The sequence below is a fragment of the Oncorhynchus masou genome, chromosome 15 (genome assembly GCF_036934945.1).
Source record: "Oncorhynchus masou masou isolate Uvic2021 chromosome 15, UVic_Omas_1.1, whole genome shotgun sequence".
NCBI classification, from domain to species: Eukaryota; Metazoa; Chordata; class Actinopteri; order Salmoniformes; family Salmonidae; genus Oncorhynchus; species Oncorhynchus masou.
The window spans coordinates 7,498,490-7,514,782 of NC_088226.1; the positions used below are offsets into that span (position 1 = coordinate 7,498,490).

At 42.6% G+C, this 16,293-nt stretch overlaps 1 protein-coding gene across 1 annotated transcript; it reads right to left on the minus strand.

Annotated features, from left to right (window-relative positions):
* Nucleotides 1-561: 561 nt before the first annotated feature.
* LOC135555456 (low-density lipoprotein receptor-like) lies at nt 562-14,600 on the minus strand. The gene is made up of 18 exons (XM_064987896.1): nt 14,342-14,600; nt 9,594-9,719; nt 9,347-9,469; nt 8,792-9,169; nt 8,545-8,667; nt 8,314-8,436; nt 8,010-8,129; nt 7,517-7,642; nt 6,656-6,827; nt 6,275-6,502; nt 6,047-6,165; nt 5,792-5,931; nt 5,525-5,666; nt 5,102-5,245; nt 4,739-4,987; nt 4,533-4,598; nt 4,252-4,415; nt 562-4,103 (listed from the first exon to the last, which is right to left on the minus strand). Exons 1-18 carry the CDS (start codon nt 14,397-14,399, stop codon nt 4,071-4,073), a joined length of 2,634 nt encoding a protein of 877 aa, XP_064843968.1. The 5' UTR covers nt 14,400-14,600; the 3' UTR covers nt 562-4,070.
* Nucleotides 14,601-16,293: the final 1,693 nt, after the last annotated feature.

Here is a 16,293-nt window from a genome sequence, read left to right on the forward strand (position 1 = left end):
CAGATCTGTGCGGAAACAGAGTGCTCCTTTTTCTTTCTTTAAGACAAAAACAAGCTCACACTAAAGGTCAGTCGTCTGAGTCCATATAATTAAACCCAATAAATCAACATAGTCCGGAAATATAAAACAGCTGTGTGATTTGTGTATTTACAATCATACAATTTCATAAATAAATACATCATATTTTCCATGCTTCTGTCAGGAATTACAGAACGTCTGTGTTATTCAACAGGCTGTCATCCTGCTAATGTAATGGCCATTGGTAGTGCCCTTATTATCTAAAAGGTTAAAGAAATGTCATTCTGGAAACATTTCATTCTCAAATTAGTGCTAAAAATCTGATGGAATATAATAGATAGATAGATCTATGTGAAAGGTGACTATTTTGAAACTACTAAAGCATCTCAATATTGAATAATTCTGGAAAACCAAAGGCAGCGAACACAATTAACACAGTTAACTTGTAACTTGTAGTTTGTGTATGTATGACACATTTACAACACGAAAAGGCTTGTCAGACCAAAACTTCAGGCTTCAAGTAAAGTACCATTCACAGTGTAATGATTCTAAAATAAATATAAGCATTTTTTTATGTACATCAAATGTTTAACGGTGTACAAATTCTACACTGGGACATCATGACCACTTTTTGTTATGAATATTTACAAATACATTATGAACATAATATTTACATATTCATGATCTGCACTGTTGATGTTAGTTAACACACATTTCTGGATTTATTCCATATGGCTCGTGAATTAAAAGGAAACATAAACAAACACTTTCACTGACTCAACAATAATATCTTTGTTAGACTTAGGCCATATGTAATTACCCAAACTCTCTGTCTGTCTAATGCCTGTAACACTGTGACATCCTCAAGGTCAAACACATTTAATTGTAAACAGTTAGACACATTAATTTCCCTCTGATCTCAGAGAAAGAGGTGTCAAACATTGTGGCCTAAAGCCACCTCAGCACTATCATGAGTATTTGAATAGATCATCTGGTTAAAAGGTTAGCAGCACGATATATAATGCACTTGGACGGCTTCTATTTCAGTACCTAGAACTGTCATAGTCAGTTTATACTTAGTCAAATAAATATCTCTCTCCAGTAAACAATTCTGTTAAAACCATTGAAAGGAAACTTGTGTTTCTGAACATGAATGAAGACATGATATGCTACACTCTTAGAAAAAAGAGTTTTAAAATGGTCCAGCTGTCCCCATAGTAGAACCATTTTTGGTTCCAGGTAGAACCCTTTTGGATTCCACATATCACCCTCTGTGGAAAGGGTTCTACCTGGAACCCAAAAGGGTTCTTCAAAGGGTTCTGCTATGGGGACAGCCCAATAACCCTTTTCGGTTCGAAATAGCACCCTTTTTTTCTAAGAGTGTAGTCTGTGTACTACTGTTGCATGACACATGAACAATGAACATGGCTCCTATGGTCACATGGTCCTGTAAACCAATTTTTTAAGGCTTTCTGTCATAGAAGAATTACACAATTATATACTGCTCTCACACAGTTGGACAGGAAGCTTGAGAATGAGTGGATGACAGAAAGTTAGACAAGGGAGAAAATGAGAAAGATAGATCTCAGACAGACTGTCCTAAATCTACTGTCTTGGCTTGCAATTAAACACCATATTAGGGAAATTGACAGCAATAGTGTTACCAAGGAACATAGACATACAGTATTAGGTTAAATTGGCTCATGTATAGAAGACAACATTCACTATCAAAGGGCTTCATTTCAACAAGTGGCTCAGGTGTTAGTTTAAGTCAGATTTTGATATTAAAACAATTCAGGAGCAAAGAAATTAGTCTAGACATAGTAAAAGATATGATATGCTCATTATTTCTCAACATTTTGTCAGTCTCGGACATAAGTAAAATAAATACCTACGTTATTTACAATACCTAATTTCTGAATTCTACAGTGGGGAGAACAAGTATTTAATACACTGCCGATTTTGCAGGTTTTCCTACTTACAAAGCATGTAGAGGTCTGTAATTTTTATCATAGGTACACTTCAACTGTGAGAGACTGAATATAAAAAAATCCAGAAAATCACATTGTATGATTTTTAAGTAATTAATTAGCATTTTATTGCATGACATAAGTATTTGATACATCAGAAAAGCAGAACTTAATATTTGGTACAGAAACATTTGTTTGCAATTACAGAGATCATATGTTTCCTGTAGTTCTTGACCAGGTTTGCACACACTGCAGCAGGGATTTTGGCCCACTCCTCCATACAGATCTTCTACAGATCCTTCAGGTTTCGGAGCTGTCGCTGGGCAATACGGACTTTCAGCTCCCTCCAAAGGTTTTCTATTGGGTTCAGGTCTGGAGACTGGCTAAGCCACTCCAGGACCTTGAGATGCTTCTTACGGAGCCTGGCTGTGTGTTTCGGGTCGTTGTCATGCTGGATGACCCAGCCACGACCCATCTTCAATGCTCTTACTGAGGGAAGGAGGTTGTTGGCCAAGATCTCGCGATACATGGCCCCATCCATCCTCCCCTCAATACGGTGCAGTTGTCCTATCCCCCTTGCAGAAAAGCATCCCCAAAGAATGATGTTTCCACCTCCATGCTTCACGGTTGGGATGGTGTTCTTGGGGTTGTACTCATCCTTCTTTCTCCTCCAAACACGGTGAGTGGAGTTTAGACCAAAAAGCTCTATTTTTGTCTCATCAGACCACATGACCTTCTCCCATTCCTCCTCTGGATCATCCAGATGGTCATTGGCAAACTTCAGACGGGCCTGGACATGCGCTGGCTTGAGCAGGGGGACCTTGCGTGCGCTGCAGGATTTTAATCCATGACGGCGTAGTGTGTTACTAATGGTTTGCTTTGAGACTGTGGTCCAAGCTCTCTTCTGTTCATTGACCAGGTCCTGCCGTGTAGTTCTGGGCTGATCCCTCACCTTCCTCATGATCATTGATGCCCCACGAGGTGAGATCTTGCATGGAGCCCCAGACCGAGGGTGATTAACCGCCATCTTGAACTTCTTCCATTTTATAATAATTGCGCCAACAGTTGTTGCCTTCTCACCAAGCTGCTTGCCTATTGTACTGTAGCCCATCCCAGCCTTGTGCAGGTCTACAATTTATCCCTGATGTCCTTACACAGCTGTCTGGTCTTGGCCATTGTGGAGAGGTTGGAGTCTGGTTGATTGAATGTGTGGACAGGTGTCTTTTATACAGGTAACGAGTTCAAACAGGTGAAGTTAATACAGGTAATGAATGGAGAACAGGAGGGCTTCTTAAAGAAAAACTAACAGGTCTGTGAGAGCCGAAATTCTTACTGGTTGGTAGGTGATCAAATACTTATGTCATGCAATAAAATGCAAATTAATTACATAAAAATCAAACAATGTGATTTTCTAGATTTTTGTTTTAGATTCCGTCTCTCACAGTTGAAGTGTACCTATGATAAAATTACAGACCTCTACATGCTTTGTAAGTAGGAAAACCTGCAAATTCGGCAGTGTATCAAATACTTGTTCTCCCCACTGTACGTAACAAAAAATATAGATTTTTCTCAATTCTAAGTGCTGTTAAATAAAGTTGCAGTCACCTCATATATCAAGGGCACTTCTTCACAAACACAAAACACTCAAATATTACAATTACATTACTGTTCTTTCATAATGGGGTTCAACTTCTGAACAGTCTTCTATTTGTAGGACATTTCACAGTTCAGACAAATAGTCTCTGGGAAAAATACTATGGTGTAGAATGAGCCAATAAAACTCAAGCTTGGTGGAGATGAGTTGATGGTCTCTTATGGCTTTGGATTGTGCACAAATGGGCAAGAAAGACACATGAATGAGAAATCTTCCTCCTTTTCCTGCTTTTCTTTCCAGAGCTTCCATTTGTCTTTGAGCACACAGTGGTTTGGTCAGCAGTATGACACCTTCTCTGCCTTCTTATGTCTTTGAGGTTAAAAAAAATTAAATAAGATTGTCCAGGTAGCTTATATAAAATGTTTCTCTTACTCCTCTGCTCTCTCCTCTTAAAGCGTTTGTGTTGGCAGGGAACGGCAGCACTACGGTCAAGCCTCATCATCAAGACTCACAATCTGTCTCTGAAGGAAGGAAACAAAGAGGAATACATTAGGTCACTGAACTACAGCTACTGTACAACATACAATAGGCTACATATGCTAATACAAAAACACGAGCATACTCCAAGTGACATTGAGATTGAGTGTGTATGACAGAGTGGCCTCTTACCGGTGGGTAGGTGTAGCCGTCTGGACTGTGGCTCCTGCATATGTGCACCTGGTCTTCAGTGGTCTTCTGGTAGACTGGGTTTTCAAAGTGAATGGTGTTGGTGTTCTTCAGCCTGTAGTTCCTCCACAGCAGCACGGCACCAAAGGCCACCAGACACACAATGGCTGAGAGACAGAGAGAGACATACAGGTCAGAGGGGTTGTGTTGATGCTAAAGTGGGGTTTTTAAATCATTGGCGTGTATTAATCATGGTGACTGTCAGTGATGTTAAAGCATCTTACCTATAGGCAGCGCGATGTATACAGCTGCAGGGGTTGAGGGTATAGCAGCAAATTCATGGTGGATGTCTGAAGTGCAAAACAAGACAGATTTAGACCAATGATACACCATGTCAAAGTGTGATGTTTCAGGAAAGTCTCACCTTTAAAAATATTCATTGCTGATAACTCCTGCATTTAATGAGAGCACACATTTAAGTCATGCTTACCCTGAGTGGTGACTTGAGGCACTGTGGTAGTCTGGGCCTGGGGGATCCTGGGTCTATCTGGCTGGGCAGGCTGGGTGTTGCGTGGCACAGGCTTGGTAGTGCGGGGAGGCGCAGGCATAATTGTGGTAGTGATGATGGGGGCCTTAGTGGTGGCGCGGGCTGGAGGTGCAGTAGAGGTGCGGGCGGGTGCCGGTGGGGGGTTGGAGGCGGGAACAATGGGCTTGACTGGATCTGCAGGTGTTGGTGCAGCTGGTCAATATACAGATAACACTTAGGTTAGATATTATACAGGAAGCAAGGGATCATATATTTCCCCTGTGTTATGCTACATAGAGAGGCTGAGGGTGCTAGCTAGATATATACCTGGTACACATTTCCTCATGTCTTTGGCCAGCAGCATGTTGTCAGGGCATGCACAGGTGTACTTGGGGGAATGTAGGCCCACCTGGGGGGCTGCCAGACACATGAACTCACAGCCTCCGTTGGCCACCTTGCACCAGTCCCTGCCTGGAGTGGGGCAGAGGGGAGGAGGGGATTCAGTCTGGGTACTGGTTTGTCTCAATAGAAAGCACATTGCTATTGCTATGCTACCGCAGCATTGCAACTTAATTGTAATAGTCTGAGGCTCCAGACACAAAAATAGCACTTAGAATAAAATGCATCCCTGAGGTGCAACCGTCACGCCAAAACCCATTGGTGCCTAACTCCAAGGCTACTCTTGCATAAACAAACTACTGACCTAACTAACTATGGGAAGATTAAAAATCTGAGAGACCTGATACATACCAGTTGGCTGTTTGAGGTTGTGGTACAACACAATGTCCTCTGGGGATACCAGGTGCTCTGCCACAGGCTTGATGTCCCTGCCTGTCACACGGTTGGCACTCAGAATGGCATTGTTGCTGACATCTGTCCAAAACACTCTTTCCTACACACAGAATACACAGTACTCCATTTAAACATTTCTAATCTCTGCATAAACATAGGAAATATATATGGTTATTTTCAGACTTCTTTTCATTTAAAAGTTAAAGTTGTAATTTTGGCACTCACCTCAAACACAGTGATGCCTAGGGGATGGGCTAGCCTGTGTTCATCTATAATGAGTGTCCTTCGGCCGCCACCCTGGACGTCGATACTGGAGAGGCTGTGCAGCTTGGAGTCCACCCAGTACAGCCGCTGGTTCAGCAGGTCTGACCAGGGGATAGGACAAGAGAAACTAGTCAGACCAGAGTGACCATGCAGAAACACACACACAATTATGCATGCGCACCCTCACACACAAAGGTAAGTTATGAAAGTGCTCACCAAGGGTGATTCCGTTGGGCCACACAATGTCGTCTGTGACCAGAGCAGCACGGTCTCCTCCGTTCAGACCTCCCTTCTCAATCTTGGCTGGAGTTCCCCAGTCAGTCCAGTACATGAAACTAGGCAGTAGAACACATTTATTGAAGCATGTCATCATTCAACAGATATCCCGTGTAGGCTCAATGTTTCAGTCATTATGCTCATTCCTGAAGCCAGTGTGGGACCTACTTGCTGTGGGGGTCGACCACAATAGCGCGGGGCTTGGCCAGGTCATTCTGGAAGAGAGTCTTGCGACGGCTCCCGTTGGCGGTTGACACGGAGATGCTGCTGCGGATACTGTCGGTCCAGTAGATGTTGCCGTGGACCCAGTCAAAGGCGATGCCCTCCGGAGCTTCGATGTCACTGTCAATCACAACTTTGTGTTGCGCTGTGTCTGCAGCCAAGTCCATTGAGGTGCTGGATTGTAGGAGAAGGGTGGAAAATAGAGAGAAAATATATTTATTATACCATCATCATCATTATAATCATCATCCTCATCAAGATATCACTGGGAGCAATAGGCATACAACAGGGCTCTATGGATAAAAGTAACATGGAAGCTTTGCTCACCTGTAGATCTTCTTCTGGGAGAGGTCAGACCAGTAAATTTCCTTGGCAACCATGTCCATGTCCAGAGCCACTGCATTCTTCAGGCGGGGGATGACACGCGTGTACTCACTCTTGTCCAGTGTCATCTTCCTCACCTCATGGCGATTGGTGAAAAACAGATAGGCTACAGTGCCTGTGTGATCAGACGAGAGAGTATCGTTCCAATAACTGCAATGCATGACCCATGACAATATAAAAATGAACTTGATCAAAACATGAGCAAAGTAAGCATTCAGTCTTTCTGATAAAATAATGTATATGTTGAAAGATAATGATTAAAAAATTCCACTCTGAAACCTTATAATTGTATGAAATGGATTATCATAAAATTATAATCTGATGATGTGTGTAGTTTTAGTCAGAATTAAACATGTATCTGTATAGTGGAAAAACACAGACTGTCTGAGCAAGGCGTAGTTTAGGATTTGAACTTGTATGTGTGTGCCAAAGAAAAAAAAAAGAACAATTAAACTGTGTTTGGACCAACCTCGGGGGAATGGAACTGTCGGCTGGGTAGTGATACACAGGGGTGAGAACTATGGAGAAGGATACAACTCACCTACTGTTTGTGTGTATGTATGTGCGTAGGACACCTACTGTTTGTCTGCAAGTATGTGCGCAGCTATAAAATGGATGTCTTTGTATAATGGACTTCAGAATGTTCTCGTGAATAAACACTTTGATTTTTGTAAGCTGGGACTCTTCTCTGCTTCATTCAACCAGAATCTTACAAACTCTGGGTTGCAGACTGAGTAGATTAATTGAAGTTTATGAACATTGATAACAAAATTCAAAAAACACTTTCTTAGGTCAAATACTTACCGATGGCCTTGCAGGCTTTAGTGGCTGGGTCGACCTGGTAGCCCTCCTCACACTCACACTTGTAGCTGCCCATATGATTGACACAAATCTGGCTGCAGATGTCTGGGTTGGCACACTCATCGATATCTGTGGGAAGAGGTACAGGACAGATATGACGTCTATGTAATTGGCACAGTGTTGGAGAAGGTAAACGGTGGCGTAGGGTCAGACGAAGGGTGTGTGACAGTAACAGCACTGAGTCATCATGGCTCCACAGGGAAGTGGTCCAGTCAGGACAGAGACCTTCTCACCCCAATAGCACCAGCTTTACACTGTCATACAGGATTGAACGATGGCAAAGGTATCAATGGGCACATCGCCTGGCACTAGGCCAAAAGGATGTACAGTCTGAAGTCCACATTGGCAAGGACATCAGATCCAATATGGCTGCTGATTGAGCCAACTTTTTGAGCTCTGTGGACACACATGCAGCTATAGTGGAAAGGAGTTTTACCTTCACAGCGTTTCTTGTCCGTCAGGTAGTAGCCGGTGGGGCATTGGCACTCATAGCCGATCTTCAGGTCATTGCAGATGTGTGAGCAGCCGCCATTGTTGTACAGGCACTCGTTGGAATCTGCATTGAGGGTTAGAGGAGAGAAAAGTGACAGTTCAACACACCATTCCACAACTCCTTCTTTCTTTCAGCAGCCACAGCTAGATAGCATTCTCATGGTTTCCATCCAACTAATTTTACATGAGAAGCAAATCATAGGTCAAACAATATTCCCCCTATGTACATGTTCCATCTTCATACTCACCACACTCTCTGAGAGGCTCATCTGACCAGTCCCTGCAGTCACGCTGCTTGTCACACACCTTCTCCATGCTGATGCACTCCCCACTACGGCACTTAAACCTGGTGGGACCCTTGCAATGGCTCACTGTGGAGGAGAGGAGAGTGTGACTATAACACAAAGGTAGTATTACCATTCCAGTAGGTCACAGTAGTAGAAGCAGGGGTAGTAGCTTTATGTGGGGCAAGAGCCTACCATTGACACAGCCCATTTCATCACTCAAGTCTCTGCAGTCGTACTGGCTGTTACATTGGCGACCGCCGTGGATACAGCTGCCATCACGGCATTGGAACTCATCGGGGCGACAGGTTACGCGGCCTATGGAGAGAAGGAGAGATTGAGAGGTCAGTCATTAATCCATATGCAACTTACATATTAAAGACAGAAAATATTCAAGCGAATATAGCTAACAGAAGCAATAAGAGAGAGGGAATGTACTCACTACAGTTGGTCTCGTCAGAGCGATCCAGGCAGTCGAATCCTCCATCACATTTCCAGCTGCTATGGATACACTCCCCGCTGCCACATTGGAACTCCCGAAGGGAGCAGGGCTTGGGGGCACCCCCAGGGGCTCGCGTCCCACAGTTCTGGGGCCACTCGTCGGAGCCATCCGAGCAGTCAGCGTCTCCGTCGCAGGCCCACAGGCGCGGCACACACACAGAGTTGTTGCACTGGAAGGAGGTGGAGCTACAGGTGGTGGGTGGGCAGGAAGCCTCGTCGCTCCCGTCATCACAGTCCAACTCCTCATCACACACAAAAGAGGCCGACACACACTGGCTGTTACTGCAGCGGAATTTGTTATCTGTGCAGTGCTTGGGCGCTGTGGGAGGAACAGAGATGTGTGTGTTAGAGGGGAGCCTCATTTGTCAGGCTTATATCAGTTGGGAAAGAATGGGACTGAGAGGGAAAAGAGAGAGTAGATGAGAGAAGGGGAAATGTTGGGAGGTAAGTTGGGAAGAAGGGTACAATAGAGAGTGGAGAAGACAGGACCACTTACCACAGCTCTGCTCATCAGCTCCATTCTCACAGTCTGCTTTGCCGTCACAGAGCCAGGTACTGGGAACACACTGGTTCAGATGTCCACCACAGCTGAACTTTGTGGTTCCACATGTTCTGGCCACTACAGGTGCAACCGAAAAGAGAGAACAACCATCAGTTACTGAAACTGAAAAAGATGTTGAACTAGAAGTGTGGTTCAATCCTCTATTGTATTCCTATTAGCTACGGCGGTATGTGTTACTCACAGCAGGTTCCGGGGAGCTCGTCAGTTCCATCTCCACAATCATCTGTGTCATCACACACCCATCTCAGCGTAATGCACTTCCCGTTCCCACACAGGAACTGCCTGGTCCCGCATATTGTCTCTGCGTCTATAAGGGAAAAACACACGTACCCACACGGTCAGTCCATGACTATTCATTCTGGTGAACAGCAAAATCTCAAAATCAAAATGGGCTTTATGGAGCATTTAACTGACTAACATTTACAACCTCGGATCCATTGTATAATGGGACAATACATCTCTCATGAATGAAACCAATTGTTGTTCTATTTATTTCTGGGAAGCACACAAACCAGACGCTTTCCCGAGAGGACACTGTATATAGCTGCACACTGATCTGGTACTTGTACTCCTGGCAAAGTACACAAATCAGATGCTTTCCCGAGAGGGGTTGCGTGGCAAGCCAAGCCCATGGCACTGCAAAGCCTTAGCAGGATAGGACAACCAGTGGTATTTATCTGCTTTATCATCTACATACTGTCAGGTCAGTCAAGAACACAACACATTATTTCAACACCTGTAACCTGACATAATAAACTACAGGAAAAGGAAAAAGTGTCTGTTTTCTGTAACTCTGTGGATGTTATCTGAGGCAAATACTTGAGCAGATCATAAATCAGAATGTGTAGAGTTAAAACAAAAGTGCCAGAGCAGGTTGATTATGGTGGGTCTCATTTCCCAGCTTGCAGTCATATGTGACAGTGAGTGGGGGAGGGTCTGGCTGTTCAGTGGGCTATGGCAGGGATGCTGGTAACACATCAACAAAGAGGCAGGGGTATGGGTGGGAGAGGAACCATTATGACCCTCTCCCTCAACATACACACATATACATTTACAGACACATGCAAATTCCAACCTGCCTATAGAGGAGGAATGTGGAGAATCTACAACTCAAACACACTGACACATGCACACACTCACACACTAACGTTTACACCTGCCATTGGTAGTGGAGAATGTAGATTTTTGTCAGTAATTGGTTGGTGATGACTGAAGACAAATGACAATAGATCGTAGACATACAGTACTGGCTGATGATATGTTCTCCTTAACATCTTCATTATCCTTCATGCAGTTCTGAATGCTCTTCATCCATCAAACAAAGACCTTCTAGACCTCCTACAGCTCTCCACCCAACCCCCTATCTAAATCACCCTAGTTAGTGAACTGGAAGAACCAATTAAGACACTGTACTGTACATCAGTGCCCCTGGCCACAGAGATGACTCACAGCAGTGTCCAGATCCCACTGGGAATTCCTTATCCTGCACTTAGGCCTCAAAACACTGGATGGACACCTGTTTCTGATAGGAGCCAGGGGGAGGAGCTTGACCAGAGGGAGGAGCTTGAATCACATCACTGGTAGCTGATTGGGTCAAGCGGAAGGTTTGCATGATAGTAACAGAAGAGACAATAGTGGGCTAGGTACTCTTTTTACTGACCACCGAAGATGGATTTTCAAAACAGGACAGTTCCAGTGTGAGGTGAACCTTTAGTTTCTCACCAACGGTTTCAGTTTCAGGAACAATAATACCTACTGAATTGCACTACCGTGTTATTTCAAGGAAGTAAATAAGGGAATTTGGAAAGATTTAACAATTTATGCTCATTGGAAGAAGGCCCATAGTTTGGCTTACATTTTCTTTACTGAGATATTTTAGTCATAAACTGTGCTTTTTGTTCTGTTCTATTCAACAGATGTCAACAGCAGATCTGGGAAAGTGGATGGAAATTAAATGGGGCCATCTAGTACAGATATTTCTCTGTGAACAAACAGCATGAACATGAGAAGTCAATGTCCTCATTCACCATGTCTCCACAGCTGAACAGGTTACTGCTATTCCAGTTCTGGACCCAGCTGTCCCCATGTAAGAGTGTACTATGGGCAGCTGTATTGGTGGAACCCTCTTCCATGTGCATTCCCTTTCTTTAAAGGTTTTATCATTAGTGACTTTAATCTTATCTTACCTGGTTGTCTTATCTATAGAGTTCCCTCATGAGTGAACAAGACAAGCCACAAAATAAGAGCAAACCAACACGTGAATGAATACCCACACAACTGAGAGATAACATAAAATAATACCCAGATGTGATCACATTTCACACTGCCAACCCTTGGAAAACAGTTTGGGTTCTAGTAACTCACACAATATGACTCTCTAGGGCCAGGTGAGTATATTGACTTAATACCTGAAAACTCTAATCAAAAGCTATCAAAGTCTCTCTCTCTCTTTATCATATCCACCTATCCTCATTCCCAGAGAGAAGTGATGGTCAGATGCAGGCGAATGCCCTGCCTTCAATAACATTTGGTTAGGCTTAAAGTTCAGTCCATCAAAGGCTCGGACTGACAAGGTTTACTGATTAACCTTGGGGAGAAATGTAACGTGGTATACTTGTTTGTCTGTCCTCTGATGTGTGGTGTGTTTAATGATCTTCCATCGCCTATCAGGACAAGCTGGAGGAGAGTAAACAGCTCTGCCCACTGTTTGATGAGCTATTGAAGCTGGCTAATAAAGTAAAAATATCTTCATATGACACTTAGAATGCATGGACATGGTTCACAGATAGCATGATAAAGTGATTTGCACAGGCTTACAGTTAATCAGTACCACTTTCTAAATAGGTGATGGAACAGATATTTTTTGAGATGGGGCATGTCATTCTGCTACTACTTTATCGCTCAGCACTCTCCATTTAGTTCCTCAGAAAATGTCAAGGCAAAAACTGTATTCTTTATGATTATTTGCAAAGTGTTTGAATCAAGTTCCCAGTGTGAGTCTCCCATTCGATGTCACATTCTCAATATATCTGCACGTTACTGATCAATATGAGGGCTGTCCGTTCCTCCTGATAAGACAATAGACAATGTGAGAATGAGCACAAACTGATTCAGACTGCTGATGCTCTCACAACAACACAACTCTGTTGTGTCAATGGATAGGAGTGTGAGAGCCAGTTCCAACATGTTCCTGGCACTTTTTCCCAAACATTTCTATACTGGCCACACTAACACTGGAAGTTATTGCATACAGGGCAGATGGTGTTGAACCAATACGTTGGAATGTTGCCTCAGGAGAAATACATAAAAGTCATGCTTTGTGGAGGTGGGCAAGAGGGATTCCTTTAATTCTCAAGGCGGCCCACCACAATGATGCCATAGGGCCATCAATACATCATGAAAGGGTCAAAAACATGAGTGAACAACAGAGAATCTAGATTGCAATGTGACTAGTTATTACATCAGTTGGTGAGAACACATATAGTCTATTGCAGCCTTGCTATGTAGCCTAATTATACAATAATTCACTTGTAATCTGCTGTACCTGAATTTGGGAGATTTTTGCACGTTAAAGCTAGAATGAGCAGTTGAAACAATAGACCAAAACCCCACCTCTGTTTTGGTAAAAAGCTGAGGGATGGGCCTGAAGAAATGTAACCTCTCTCAAATTCAAAGACAGAGCCAGACTATGGATGGAAGGACTGACCATCCATGATATCAACATTATAGTTTCAACCACGTTTTGAAACTATGCAGGTTTTTACTTTTTTATTTAGCCTAAATCGTTTACAAACATTGGAGGGAAAAAAGCTTATATTTTGGGTTCTGATGGGGTTCAACAGCTGGACTAAGCTCATTAGGTATGTATAAGTGGCACAGTGTTCTAAGGAACTGCATCTCAGTGCTAGAGGCATCACTACAGTCCCTGGATCGAATCCAGGCTGCATTACAGCTGGCCATGATTGGGAGTCCCATAATTTACCCTGCAACGTCTGGGTTTGGCCAGGGTAGGCAGTCATTGTAAATAAGAATCTGTTCTTAAAATTACCTTTTTAGTTAAATAAAATTATATTCAATAGGTGTATATATAGGTAGGTAGATACCCAATCATTGCGCTAATGCTAGTTAGCATTGGCTCGCTAAACTACCTAAAACGTCCTTCATACTGGCCACATGGTATTCACGAGTTCATCTGACTCTTGGGAAGTAAATGGTCTCATTGGCAAAATCCCGTAGTATCCATTTAATTTATAAATCCTGAAATGGATGTAGGATTAAAGCTTTAAAATAACAATAGCCTAATAACAAAATAATTGTCTTGCACAAAAAAGTATTGCACAATAGTGCAAAACTGTAAACTGCCGCTCTTCTCAGCACGCACTACTACTAATTCCACAGCAAGCTTTCGGAAACGTCTTGTTGCACATTCTTAAATCTGATTGGCCACGGAATCTCATAGCCAACAACAAATCAGAGGCTGTTAACGTAGTTCATTCATACAAATTCCGGTAAAAAATGGATCATGTAAATGTATCTAAAGGTAAATGTGAGTGCAATGACAAAATAAATAATCGCCTACGCATTGTGTTCTGATAATAATAAGAAACTATTTGTGTTGCACACTATCGTAGCTTCTTCAAGATGCAACACAAATTTGACCTACATTCTACAAATAACAAGCTCCCTCCCCCGTCGTGATGCGTCAGGCGATGTCCAAGAGTGGGCTATTTAAACATTTAAAATCGTTTGATAACTTGATAATTTACGATAGACATACTATTTAACAAGAAGGTAGGCTGTGTTTAAAAATATACTTACTTTGCCACTATGTATTAGTGGAACAAATAACAAATAAACCAAATGAATTGGGAATTATTCCTAAGTTTACGATACACTAGAGTAGACCTATGTTAGAATAAAGATACTTACTTGTTTGGACAACATAGCAAGCCAGGAACACCAACAGCACGCACAGCAGCCGCCCCATAGTCTGCAGCCAATTTTTAAAAATGATTTACACTTTACTCTGACTGTCAATAAGGTATTATGATACAACTATAACAATGTTAAAACGATTGTTTTATTTTAAAGTCACTGCTTCCAAGATGTTCAGTTCCTCTGCTCTTATGTTCTGGATTCAGATGCGCTTGGGACGAGAGGTTAGACAAAGATGCTCCTGACAGTGTAATCATGTTTGGCAATATCAGAGCAATTTCAATGTTGTCCAGTGGTGGGTTGGAATGGGAGGAGCCCAAGAAGCGTAGGGCGGGGTTTGGAGTGGTGTGATCTCTGGAATAGAGCCTCATTACCGAAAGGCGTGTCTTCAGACGCTCTATTTTACTACTGTTTAACCCTTGAGTTTATCACCCCCCCCCACACACACACACACACACACACACACACACACACACGAGGCAGGCCAAGACATAGCAATATTTGTCAATAAGCTCATTCTGACAGGCACTTCTAAGTATTCAAAAGCAGGATCTCCCTGGTCAAAACAATAGATAAAGATTGTTTGAAGTTTTGGTCAAAACATGTTTCCTTGCTTTTCCGTGGAGTTGGTAAAAGTGGTAACTATAAAGGTGATTATTATAGTGATAGGTTCTACATTTCTATCTTGTGACATTTTGATAAAACTGTACATTTTCATGACTCAGCTCAATCCAGAGACAAACAGAAAATGTCATAGGCTGTTGGGGTTCCTCGAGGTTGTCCCTATGAAATACAACAGCACTGAGTGGGGGGAGAGAAGAAAAATAAATAGGATGTTAGTGAACCAAACAATAAGCACAGAACATGTTATCAGGTCTATCATGATGGCCTTGATGACTAATTCTCATCTAGTTTGTACTTGCTCTATTTCTAATATTGATCTATCCAATGTCCATCAGTGTGCAATGACGCACCATCTCTTAATCAAAAGACAAAAACACCACAGCCAAACGACTGTGTTTTTCCCTCGTGGTCAGAGCGGCAACGTGTGACAACACAAATAATAGCTAAACAAGAAGTCAAACTGCTCTAGTTCTCATGGGTCTGCGGCACCAACCAGTATTAGTATGGCATCCTGCCATGCCTCTGTCAACCAGTAACTGACTACAGCTCCCTATCCTATTTCGGACCAAATAGAACAAGCTAAAAACTGTAATCTAATAGTGGCTTCACATCAGAGTTGAGGATCTAGCTACACACTGTAGCTGGAAATAAGATGGCAGGAGAAGCCAAGGCTTTGATGATGACAGCAAATTCTATAGCTATTACCCTCTCCTTTTGAAGCAATGGTGTTTTATTTAGTAACAGAGAGTGGTAACACAGATGTAATCAAGATTATGTCAGACAGATTTGGATCATACTATACTACATCAAGATGAAAGAGTAACAATTACATTTCATGTTACAATACTTACAAAATAATCATTGCTAATTTATTTTTACTCCAGGATTGAGATGTGTTTCCTTCACAGGGATTCTGAGAAAGCTAACCTAATATTTGAGACCAATAATAGGAGTTGACAGTCACACAACTCTCTGCCCTCTGGTGAGAGTGGGTCCTCTCAGTGACCGGCCCTTGAATAGCCCACCATGGGGCACGAAAGCTTCTGAAACTGTGCAAAGGAGAACCACAGAAGTGCCTAATGAGACTGTCACTAATTGTGCTGCCCTCACTGCTCCCACTATTGGAATGCTGATGGAGCAGATACAGTGACATTTCACATTCTTAAAATAAAGTAGTGATCCTAACTGACCTAAGACAGGGAATTTTTACTAAGATGAAATGTCAGGAATTGTGAAAAACTGATTTTAAATGTATTTGGCTAAGGTGTATGTAAACTTCCTACTTCAACTGTATATATCCTTCAAATGTTGCTATATAGGCC